This window comes from Podarcis pityusensis (genome assembly GCF_964106645.2).
Source record: "Podarcis pityusensis genome assembly, chromosome: 9".
Classification (NCBI taxonomy): Eukaryota; Metazoa; Chordata; class Lepidosauria; order Squamata; family Lacertidae; genus Podarcis; species Podarcis pityusensis.
Genome location: NC_138034.1, coordinates 74,520,467 through 74,533,593, shown reverse-complemented (window position 1 = coordinate 74,533,593; position 13,127 = coordinate 74,520,467). Strand labels below are relative to the sequence as shown.

The 13,127-nt window shown below is 38.4% G+C and overlaps 1 protein-coding gene across 2 annotated transcripts in view; it reads left to right on the top strand.

The window, feature by feature from the left end:
* LOC308485368 (uncharacterized protein) overlaps positions 1–10,134 on the top strand; it is a 33,879-nt gene extending 23,745 nt beyond the window's left edge. For both annotated transcript variants that reach the window (XM_081021210.1, XM_081021209.1), the window contains one exon: positions 9,837–10,134. In XM_081021210.1, coding sequence (XP_080877336.1) covers positions 9,837–9,848 — 12 coding nt within the window. In that variant the 3' untranslated portion in view covers positions 9,849–10,134. The remainder of the gene's footprint in view (positions 1–9,836) is intronic.
* The last annotated feature ends 2,993 nt before the right edge of the window (positions 10,135–13,127 follow it).

Here is a 13,127-nt window from a genome sequence, read left to right as displayed (position 1 = left end):
TTGCTGTAGAAGAGAAGATACCACCGATACACAAGCAACTTGAAGACCACAGGTCAATATTGTCTATGATTGAATTGAAGGAGAAACAAACAAATTTGAGGATCAGGGCCGTACCTGAACTTGAGAAAGACAGCTTGACTGACTTCCTTACCCAGGAATTTGCAGACTTTTGGAATCCAGACTTGGAGAAGGACAACTTTAAGATAGTGAGCGCTTTCGGACTTCCGGGGTGGTGCCATCGGTAATGGCGGATTCCCTCCGATCTGGAGGGACCAGCTCCACGGGAAACGGGTCTTTTCCGCTACGGCGAAGCGGGGACCCTTTCAAAAATCACAGGCGGATGAAGCCTGTGACCATGGGACTCGGCGGGCACCTTTAGCGCCCCCCCAACCCTCAAAGGAACCCACTAACGGGCTCTGGAGTGAAGAGGGGGAAGTGGCGCAGTGCTGAGAGTCAACTGCTTCTTCCGTGGAACGAAGCCGCACAGCCGTTGTCGGAGAGCGCTGCCTTTTTCCTGGGACAATTTGGCTTTTAAAACAATCACCGTGAGTACTTAAATTTCGGACAATTGGACTCTAAATAAGGAATTGCGAGTAGAAAGGAAAATTGGACTTAAAAGTTTATTTCAATTTGGTACTGAAACGGGAAGGTCTAAACAGGAAGTCAGCCTTCCGTTTCTTTGTGGATAGATTGAAGCAAAGACATGGCAAACTAGAGTTCAGAAAATCGCTTGTAAAGGATTAACTTTCACCATTTAAAACTGTTGAACCCCCTTCGGAAGCAGGAGAAGAGGGGGGATTTTTTTTCGGACTGTTTAAACCTGCAGAAGTGAGTGTAAAGCAAAGTAACTTTCCACCGTCTTGATCCTGGAGCGGGGTGTCAGGACTGACGTTTTTTGAAGCTCATTGACCAGAGACAAACGTTTTTGACAGATAGCTAAAAGAAGAGAAACATAGTGATTCCATTGCTCCCTTTCGCATTTTAAAGGAACAAATATTGACAAAATATCCGAAAAAGGAAACTTTGTTGTTAGATCTGTCTTTAAAAGAAAAGAACAAATAGAAGTTTTTCCCCTAGAGGGAGCCTGTGAAACTGTAACCAATTCTGAATCGGGGAGCTTGCAGCTGCTACAGATTACGATCGTGGGAATAGACTTCTGACCTTGCAGGACAATGTATTCAGAAGCTCTGCTGTGTGCTCTCTGTAAAACAAGTGCCCTACTGGAACAGCTACATGAAAAGACGGACTTGATGACTGATGCGATCAGAAATTTTGAACAGGCAGTGGGAAATTATATGGAGCCCACCCAGGAATCAAATCAGGAGTGTGCCCTGACAGAACAGATGAGGGAAGAGGATGTTGCTGAACCTCGGGCGCCAGAGATGGAGGGAGCTGCGGCCCAGCAGGAACATGAGTTCTTGGATTTGAGAAATGAACTTGGAAAAAGCCAATTTGGAAAGATAAAGTTTGGTTTGGTTTGGAAATGGGGGGTTGGATAGACCCCCCTACGCAGGGATGTTTGGACTTTTCAAGTCTGGTAATGGGCCGTGAGATGTTTGGGGTTGTGGGGGCTCTTAAATTTGGAGGGACTTTGAAACATGTTCTTAAATACCACATGGAGTTTAGTGTGGACTATGGAAAAGGGGCTGATTCGTCGAGAAGGGTCAAAAACATTGTTAAGCTGGAGTTCCCACGAGTGAAAGGAGCAGGAGACAAAGGAAAATACAGCTATAAATATGAAGAAGAGCCGCGGAAGGGACATGGAAGGGACTTAAGGGCCTCGGATATAAGATTACCAGGTTAATGCGCTAGACTGATGGGATAGAGAGGACTGACAAAACCCGGGACCAGGAGGAAGAGACGCTGGATGAAGATTGGATTGTTTCTTTATTTTTTTTATTAGGATTCTTTTATAAAATTGATGAATGTTAGAAAAATGTTGGAACGAAATTATTTGGCTTTAGCAAAAATATTTAAAAAATTATGTAAGAATATTATGGTTATGAGAAATTGGTAAAAATAAGATTTAAGTTTTAAGTTTTAAGGTTTTTTTATAGTAAGATAAGATTAAAATAGATTAAGGTAATGTAATGACAGAATATTATGAAATATGGAAAGGATTTGCTGCGACAATTAACAACTAGGATACAAAAAAAAGGGAGGAGGAGGAGGTCAAAGAAAGAAGGTAATGACAGTTAAGGATTTGAGAATATTGGATTTGTTTTTAAATGTCTGTGGTATATTTTTTGATTTTGATTTTTATTAATTTGTATTGTTTGATGTGGTTTGTTTCTTTGTTTTTTCTTTCTCTTTTTCTACTTTGTTTTTTTTTGGTAATTCTAAAAAAACTTTCAATAAATATCATTTTTTTAAAAAAGAAAAAAAGATAGTGAGCGCTTTCAGGCTTGGAAGAGGAGGGAAGAAGAACAGGATGAGAGACTGTTTGATCACCCTCCGAACAAAAGAGGAGAGAGACAAAATCTTGAGTCTGCACTTCCAGAAGACTTTGGAAATACATCAGTCAAAGGTGGAGATATTTAAGGACATTCCGAAATATCTTTTGGACCTTAGATCCAATTATAGAGATCTGGTTGCCCTGCTGAGAAGCAACAAAATCATCTTTAGGTGGGAATTCCCCCAAGGCCTTTCCTTTAGTTTCAAAGGAAGAAAGATAAAAATAAGATCAGAGGACGACAAAGAAAGATTTTTGAGAGACCACGGAGAAGACCTGCAGAAAGAAGCTGGAGAAGAGTCAAGAATACTAGAAAGAGGAACTTTAGACATACCAAGACTACCTTTTGAATTAAAAGACCGCCTGGAGAAGGTGATACCACCGACAGAACAGGAACAGGCACTTGGTGCAGTTGGAGGAGAAGTAAAGTAACTACATCATGGCTCTGCAACTATTAAGCTGGAATTGTAATGGTCTCAACTCCCCTCAGAAAAGGAAATCTGTGTTTCATTTATTAAAAAAGGAACAATTGGACTTGATTTGCTTACAGGAAACACATGTAACAAGGTTACATAGGAAAGAATTGATCAACAAAAGACTGGGCCAGGAATTTATTTCTTCAGATAAAGTTAAAAAAAGAGGAGTAGTGATTTATGCAAAGGAGAGACTATTACCGAAATTTATCTTTAAAGATGACCAAGGAAGATTTGTGGCAATTGAAATTCAAATACAAGGAGAGAAATTCTTAATAGTAGGAGTTTATGCACCAAATGAGGGAAAATCTGAATTCTTTAAAAAGTTGCATGAGACCTTGATGGACTATTTGGACTATAATGTGATTTTGATGGGAGATATGAATGGAGTGGTATCTACACATATGGACAAGGCACAAAGACAGGTAGTCACTAAAGATGGTAGACTACCGAAAACTTTTTTTGAGATGACAGACAACTTGGACTTAGTTGATATCTGGAGAACAAAGAATCCCCTGGCCAGAGAGGGAACCTTCCTTTTTGAAGCCAAACTGACATGGACAAGAATTGACCAAATATGGCTAACTAGAGGAATGGAACCAAAGACAAGAAAAGCAGAAATCTGCCCAAAAACCTGCTCTGACCATAATGCTGTTAAGATGGAGATGAAACTAACACCAACCGGCTCCTTCAGATGGAGGATGAATGATGCCTTATTTAGAGATGAAGAAGTCATTAAGAAGGCCCAAAAAACCTTGAGAGACTATTTTGAGATAAATATGAACACCAATGTTGAAAAAAGAGTAATCTGGGACGCAAGCAAAGCTGTTATGAGAGGGTTCTTGATACAACAGAATGCATTAAAGAAGAGAATCCAAAATGAGAAGAAGGATAAAATATTGGAGAAAATAAAGGAAAGTGAAAAGAAATTGAGAGCAAAACCAAAGTCGCAAGAGATTTTGAGAGAAATAAAGTTATATCAAGTACAATACATGAAAATGATGAATCAGGAGATAGAATGGAAAATTAAACAAATGAGACAAAAGACATTTGAGACGGCTAATAAATGTGGGAAATTGTTCGCAAATGAAAAAAAGACAAAAACTAAATACTGTCACAAATTTAGAAGTGGAAGGAAGGAATATACAGAACCCAGTTGAGATTAGAAATTGTTTCCAGAGGTATTTTAAACAACTATATACACAAGGGCCACAGAAAGAAATTGATGTAGACCGATTTTTGAAAACAAATGGATTACAAAAAATCTCTCAAGAAAATAAATTAATGCTGAACTATAAAATAACTGAACAGGAGGTGGAAGGTGCCATTCAGAATATGCAACTAGGTAAATCTCCAGGACCGGATGGACTGACTTCTAGATACTACAGATCCTTGAAGGAATGGCTAGTACAAGTGTACATTAGATTAGATTAGATTAGATAAATTTATTGTCATTGTCCGTATATACACAGTATACACAACAACGAAAATCAAACACCCACCCAAAGACCGGGTTCACATACACATTTGCACGTATCTCCAACACTCTCATCCTATTCAGACATAATCTATAAAAACATATCATACTCCAGAATGTAACATAACCTATTAAAGGCATAACATAACCTAAAAACCTGTCTCATTCCTTCCTACTCCCTGCTTGCTATTTCTTGCAACTGGCCCTGAGATCATTATTTAGTGCAATCAGAGCTCTTGGATAGAAACTATTCAGAAGGCGTGTGGTTCGTGTTTTCATTGTCCTATATCTTCTGCCCGAAGGCAACAGTTCAAAGAAGTTGTGAGCAGGATGGGTGGGATCTCTCAGGATATTGTGTGACTTCTTCAAAGTGCGAGACGTGAAGATCTCATCCAGGGTTGGTAGTTGGAGCCCAATAACATTCTGGGCAGTTTTACAACCTTTAAAGGAAGTCTGTAATGAAATAATGGGTGGGAAAAGGGCACCAGAGTCGTGGAAAGAAGCGTATATTACACTTGTACCGAAAATAGAGACTGAAAAGACCCAGCTTAAGAACTACCGCTCCATATCACTGCTCAATGTGGATTACAAAATCTTTGCAGACATTTTGGCTAAAAGACTAAAAAGAGTCCTAATGGAAGAGATACATAAAGATCAAGCAGACTTTCTCCCGGGTAGACATTTGTCTGACAATGTGAGAAACATAATCAATATTTTAGAAAAGCTACAAGTGAATATAAATACCAAGGCAGTTTTGATATTTGTGGACGCGGAGAAAGCCTTTGACAATATTTCTTGGAGTTTCATGAAGAAGAACCTACAGGGGATGGGGGTAGGCCAAGGCTTTGAAAACGGTATAAGTGCAATTTATTCAGAACAAAAGGCTAAATTAATTGTAAATAATGTGGTGACGGAGGAATTTAAGATAGAAAAAGGGACACGACAAGGTTGCCCAATCTCCCCATTGCTATTTATATCGGTCCTGGAGGTCCTGCTGAATATGATTAGAAGGGACCAATTGGTTAAAGGTATACAAGTCGGAGCTAAACAGTACAAATTGAGAGCATTTGCAGATGACTTAGTATTGACATTGCAGGAGCCAGAATCTAGTACTAAAAGGGTTTTGGAACTGATTCAAGAATTTGGTCAGGTTGCAGGATTTAAATTGAATAAGTTAAAAACAAAGGTTTTAGAGAAAAACTTAACTGTGATTGAGAAAGAGAGGTTTCAGAATGAGACAGGTTTAACAGTGGTTAAGAAAGTGAAATACCTGGGGATTAACATGACAGCAAAAAATGGGAATCTATTTATTTATTTATTTAATGATATTTATTAGAGTTTCCAATAAAAAGAACACATCAGTGAAAAAGAATTAAAAAGAAAAAAAGAAAAATACACAATTCAAAAATACACAATACATAATACAAAAAAACAAAAGACAAAAGACAAAAAAGAAAACAGTTAAAAACAATGCCACCTTTTCATCACCACTTTTAAATTTACTTATTTTCTGGACCTCCTCATACCTCCCTCTTTTGTATTCCAGTTCAATTTGTTTGTCCAGCAATTTCTTTCCCTCTTTTTTAATCCCAATCCTTAATCTTAATATAATATAACATTAAATTTTTACCTCTTAAAAGCCAAATTTCCATTTCTTTTAACTTTTTTAATCCTAATCCTTAATCTTGATCTATATATAACTTTAAAGCCTGTATAGCTAGAAGCCACTTAATTTCAATCCAACATCACTCTAACATTCTTTAATTTTGCAATGTTTCTGCTGATAATCTTTGAATTTCTTCCAATCTTCTTCCACCGACTCTTCTCCCTGGTCACGGATTCTACCAGTCATTTCCGCCAGTTCCATATAGTCCATCAGTTTCATCTGCCATTCCTCCAGTGTGGGAAGCTCTTGTGTCTTCCAATACTTTGCAATGAGTATTCTTGCTGCTGTTGTTGCGTACATAAAGAAAGTTCTATCCTTTTTTAACACCGTTTGGCCGACTATGCCCAGGAGAAAGGCCTCTGGTTTCTTCAGGAAGGTATATTTAAATACCTTTTTTAATTCATTATATATCATTTCCCAGAAAGCCTTAATCTTTGGGCACGTCCACCAAAGGTGAAAAAATGTACCTTCAGTTTCTTTACATTTCCAACATTTATTATCGGGCAAATGATAGATTTTTGCAAGCTTGACTGGGGTTATGTACCACCTGTATATCATTTTCATAATATTCTCTCTTAGGGCATTACATGCCGTAAATTTCATACCTGTGGTCCATAACTGCTCCCAGTCAGCGAACATAATGTTGTGTCCAACGTCTTGTGCCCATTTAATCATAGCAGATTTCACCGTTTCATCCTGAGTGTTCCATTTCAACAGCAAGTTATACATCTTTGACAAATTCTTAGTTTTGGGTTCTAACAATTCAGTTTCTAATTTTGATTTTTCCACCTGGAAGCCAATTTTCTTGTCCGAATTAAATGCCTCCATTATCTGAAAATAATGGAGCCAGTCTCGCACTTTGTTTTTTAATTTTTCAAAACTCTGCAATTTCAGTCTATCTCCATCTTGTTCTAAAATTTCCCAATATTTTGGCCATTTGACCTCCATATTGAGTTTTTTCAAGGCTTTCGCTTCCATTGGTGACAGCCATCTTGGAGTTTTGTTTTCTAATAAATCCTTGTATCTTATCCAAACATTAAACAATGCTTTCCTGACAAAGCGTTCACTATTTTGAAACTGTCTTTTACCAATTCTGGATTCCAAAAATCTAAGAATTCCTGTGTAAGAAAATCAACTAAATTGTCTTTCTCCACTTCAGGTACTGCTCTGACCCTTAAATTCACTTGTTTCTCCTTCAACTCAATCATAGACAGAGTTAACTTATGGTCTTCAAGTTGTTTATGTAACGGTGGTATCTTCTCTTGAACCTCTGCAACAGACGCTGTAGCAATTTCTTTAGCCTCTTCGGCAAAAAATGGGAATCTATTTAAAGACAATTATGAAAAATGCTGGGCTGAAGTGAAAAAAGACTTAGAAATTTTGTCAAATTTGAAGCTTTCACTGCTAGGCCGTATTGCTGCGATAAAAATGTATGTATTGCCTAGAATGTTATTTCTCTTTCAAACATTGCAAATTTTGGACAAAATGGATCGCTTCAAGAGGTGGCAGAGAGATATCTCTAGATTTGTCTGGCAGGGCAAGAAGCCTAGAATAAAATTTAAAATACTAACTGATGCAAAGGAAAGAGGTGGATTTGCCCTGCCAGACCTTAAACTTTATTATGAATCAGCAACTTTTTGCTGGCTGAAAGAATGGCTGCTTCTTGAAAACACAGACATTTTGGACTTAGAAGGTTTTAATAATGTATTTGGATGGCATGCATATTTGTGGTATGATAAGGTCAAAGCACATAAAGCATTTAAAAATCATATTGTTAGGAAAGCATTGTTTAATGTCTGGATAAGATATAAAGACCTACTGGAAAATAAAACCCCAAGGTGGCTGTCACCGATGGAAGCGAAAGCTCTGAGAAAGCTCAATATGGAGGCCAAATGGACGAAATATTGGGAAATTCTGGAACAAGAGGGAGATAGACTGAAATTGCAGAGCTTTGAGAAACTAAAAAACAAAGTGCGAGATTGGCTTCATTATTATCAGATAATGGAGGCATACAATTTGGATAAGAAAATAGGCTTCCAGGTGGAAAAATCAAAATTAGAAACAGAACTGTTAGAACCCAAACCTAAGATTTTGTCAAAGATGTATAACTTGCTGTTGAAATTGAATACTCAGGATGAAACGGTTAAATCTGCTATGATTAAGTGGGCACAAGATGTTGGACATAACATAATGATGGCTGACTGGGAACAGTTATGGACCACAGGTATGAAGTTTACGGCATGTAATGCCTTAAGAGAGAATATTATGAAAATGATATACAGGTGGTACATGACACCAGTCAAGCTTGCAAAAATCTATCACTTGCCCGATAATAAATGTTGGAAATGTAAAGAGACTGAAGGTACATTCTTTCACCTTTGGTCGACATGCCCAAAGATTAAGGCTTTCTGGGAGATGATCTATAATGAAATGAAAAAGGTATATAAATATACCTTCCTGAAGAAACCAGAGGCCTTTCTTCTGGGCATGGTCGGCCAATTGGTGCCAAAGAAGGACAGAACTTTCTTTATGTATGCCACAACAGCAGCAAGAATACTTATTGCAAAGTATTGGAAGACACAAGATTTACCCACTCTGGAAGAATGGCAGATGAAGGTGATGGACTATATGGAACTGGCAGAAATGACTGGCAGAATCCGAGACCAGGGAGAAGAGTCGGTGGAAGAAGATTGGAAGAAATTTAAAGACTATTTACAGAAATATTGCAAAATTAATGAATGTTAGAATGATGTCAGAATGAAATTAAGTGGTCTTAGCAGCAATGTTATAAAGGTGTATGTACAAATGGATTGTTAACAGATGAGAATCTAAAGTTATAATATGTTAAGTTAAAGGATTAAGACAAAAACAAAGAGGGAAAGGAATTGCTGAATTAACTAATAGAACTGGAATACAAAAAAGGGAGGTGTGAGAAAGTCAGGGAAGTAAGGAAATGAAATGTAAGTTATGGAAAGATCGATGTGTTTTTGTTTTTTTTAAGTGTTTTCTATCTTTTTTCTGTATTTTGTATTTTGTATTTTTTTCTTTTTTATTTCTTTTTCTTTTTCTTTTTTTTTTTATATATGTAATTTTTTCTTTGAAACTTTAATAAATATCATTAAAAAAGAAAAAGACTCCTCTGGTTCCGAGTCCGAGCCCGAGTCCCAGGCCATCACACCATGCAACTTTGTCACAGTTGAGGCACTGCCTTGGAAAGGAGGTTTAGCCTGTATTTTTCCACTGGCCTGCAATCTGCCCTTCAACACTCCAAATAATCAAAATCCTACCATTTATTAATTTATAGGGTTTGCCTATAAGAATATTTTCCCCCTTATTTTCCTAAGGAAGGCACAATAAGTGCTGGCTGGATGTACATGTTTCTGCAGGCTAGCACATGATTTGCCTTCCAATCAGACACTAATAATAATACCCCACCCATCTGCTAGTTTCCCCCAACCACTCTGGGCAGCTCACAGCATATATCAAAACATAAAAAAGCAATCATTAAAAACTTCTTGATACGGGGAATAAAATGAGACTCATCTGGTGTTGGTGGTAGTGCAGAAAGTGTGTAAGTTCTGACCACAGGGTTGGGCAGAGAGGCAGGGGAGTGCTCTAGACCAAAAGAGAATTCTCCTCTGAATGTTACTCCTCTGGGTTACTGCAAAAATAATGAATAAGTGTGTGGAGGATAGGCAAGTATTTGATTCTAAGAGGTACACAATAAAATAAGTATTCAGACTGAGTAGTTTCTCCTCTCCTTTTCAGCTACTGGGATAGTCAACGTCCAAGAAATAAAGGTCCTGCAAAACCAGATACAGCCAACTGTGTCATCATCACAAGGGGCTGCGACAAAATTTATTACTGTTGGCATGATGTTTTGTGCCAAGGCCTAAAACGGTGCATCTGCAAAAGGAAACCTATGAAAAAGTGGATGAGATAATTGATAATCTGCACTCTATGCCACCTTTTCAGTCCTGCTATTCTGAGGCTGGAAAAGAGCCATTGTTTTACACCTGCAAAGGCTTAGTTGGGCAGTGAAATAAAGTGTGGAAGAATTCAGTAATAGCCCATGTATGTTTCTTTTCTTTTTTAAATTGTATTTGCTTAACTGAAAGAAACAAAAGAAACAGTCTTCATCATCCATTCATACAAAAGTACACAACAAATCAACTAATAGAAAAGGGGGGGGGGAATCTAATAAACAGAATAAAGAATATCTTATTTCTTTACATACAACTTCCCATCTACTCCATATTTCACATATTCATTATTAACTTCTTGCCAAAACTTGTCAAAAATATAAATAAAGTATAAATATTTAATTATCTGTGGTCTTGAGTCTTACTACCAACTACTACAGATTTTATTCGAATGCTACAACAGAGTTTAAAAAGGTAAAGGGACCCCTGACCATTAGGTCCAGTCCTGGACGACTCTGGAGTTGCGGTGCTCATCTCGCTTTATTGGCCAGGTCATGTGGCCAGCTTCCGGGTCTGACTAAGCCGCTTCTGGCGAACCAGAGCAGTGCACAGAAACACCTTTTACCTTCCCGCCAGAGTGGTACCTATTTCTCTACTTGCACTTTGACATGCTTTCGAACTACTAGGTTGGCAAGAGCTGGGACTGAGCAACGGGAGCTCACCCCGTCACGGGAATTCGAACTGCCAACCTTCTGATTGGCAAGCCCTAGGCTCTGTGGTTTAACCCACAGCGCCACCCGTGTCCCCTACAACAGAGTTTAGACTGCGACAATTATTTTTCAAATATATTTTAACTACTTCTCACTTAGAAATGAATACATGTTTTGGTTTATTTTTCTTTTTTTCCAATTATTCAACTCCGAGTATTCAACCAGTTTTTGAATCAGTTCTGTCCTAGAAGGAACATTGTCACTTTTCCAATCTGATGCAATAAGCATCCTGGCGGCAACTGTGGCATAAAGGAAGATCTCGCTAACATTTTTGGGAATATCCGGATCTATGATCCCCAGTAGGAAGGCTTCCAGGTTGTTGTTGTGTTTTTTTTAAAAAAGCTACATTTAGCATTCTTTTAAGCTCTGAATAAATGTCCTCTCAGAACACCTCTATTTTCCTGCAACGTCACCACAGATGAAACATTGTGCCTATTTCCTCTTTACATCTCCAGAAGGTGCTGGAGACATTTTTGTACATTTTAGAGAGCTTCCAGGGTGTCAGATACCACCCATGAAACATTTTCTGGAAGTTCTATCTCAGTGTATATAGCAAGCTGTGAATTTCCAGTTCACTTTCCACAAGTTTTCCCATTAATGCATATATATAACATGCCCAAAATCCTGGGCCCATTTTATCATTGCCGCTTTGACCACCTCCTCCTTGACTTCCCAGTCAAGGAGGAGTCGGTACATTTTGGACAGAGTTTTGGATTTAGAGTTCACCAAATCAGATTCAAAGCCGTTTTGTTTGTCACTTTTATGCATCTCAAACAATTGATAGTATTGGAACCAGTCAGGATTCCCAAGGGAATTGTTTCATTGTGACATTAAAATTGTTCTCACTGGCCACAAGGCTTAATGAGGTCAAACTTAGTGTATTTGTCTTTTAAATCTTGTTTTAGAATGCTTGAGCCCCTCCGATTACAAAGAGGCAAAGGAAAGGAGCACGTCCATTTGCAAATGAACACAAAGCTTTTCTTTTAGAAAAATGTTTTATCTTTAACGTTAGCTGCAGCTCACAATGTACAATGCAGTTATAGGAGTAAATAGGAGGGAGGAAGATCAAAGTGTAGTAAGTCACGGTAAGAGAAGGAACCCAAGTTTTGAGACCATTGGGTGGGGGACAGGCTCAAGAGAGAAAAAGAGAGGAAGGGCACTGTTTATTCTTAATGCAGGGCTGCTTGGCACATGACACTTTACCCAAATGCATATAGGGAGAAAGAGTGGTTACATCTATGCGCACCACTATAGGTGAAGATTCTACATGTGTTTTGTGTGTGTATGTGCATGCTGCATATTCACATACTGGGAAGGTGTTATTGCATATGTGGAGATGTATGGTTGAAATTATGTGTGCAAAAATGTGTATAGTTGAATTGAGGTAGTATGAAGGGGGAGAGAAACAATGCAAATATGCAGAAAAGGTGGCACGGCAACTCCAAAACTGAGGTTCAGAATAATCCATGAAAGCTCTTTCTGCAAGCTAAATTTTGACATGAAAGAGGAGCTCTTGGTCATTGTTGAAAATGAGGGGGATACAACTGAGCATTGCTGTTTGTTTGCGAAAAGGGAGGTATACATTTTTATAATATTAGGGGAATTATGTAGGTAGGCCTTGTAGAAAGGATTCTGAGTGAGGACTGATGTTTTAGTGAGGTTTCAGTGGAGAAGCAAGGATGTCTGTATGGGTGATCTAGTGAAGAAGCAGAGGTCCTTAAGCTCTGTCTTTTTTGGCGATCACTCGTAGCCGAGTAAGATTGTCTTACATAAACACGGCTATAGCACGTTTCTCCCTTGCGTCCTGAGTTTGAGTGTCTTCAGCCCCATGACACCTTTGGTAAAGGCTGTTCTCCAACTGGAGTGCTCTCAGGCCAGTGTTTCCCAGTTGTCAGTGTTTATACTACATTTTTTTAGATTTGCCTTGAGACAGTCTTTAAAGGTCTTTCGTTGACCACCAGCGTTACGCTTTCCATTTTTAAGTTCGGAATAGAGTAGTTGCTTTGGAAGACAATCATCAGGCATCCACACAACATGACCAGTCCAACAAAGTTGATGTTGAAGAATCATTGCTTCAACACTGGTGGTCTTTGCTTCTTCCAATACACTGATATTAGTTCACCTGTCTTCCCAAGTGATTTGTAAAAATTTTCGGAGACACTTTTGATGGAATCTTTCAAGGAGTTGGAGATGGCGTTTATAAATGGTCCATGTTTCACAAGCATATAGTAAGGTTGGTAGTACAATAGTTTTGTAAACAAGCATTTTGGTTTCCCTGCGATTGTCCAGGTCCTCAAACACTCAGCACTTCAATAGGGAGAAAGCCGCGCTCACAGAGCTCAGGCGATGCTGGATGTCGGCATCAA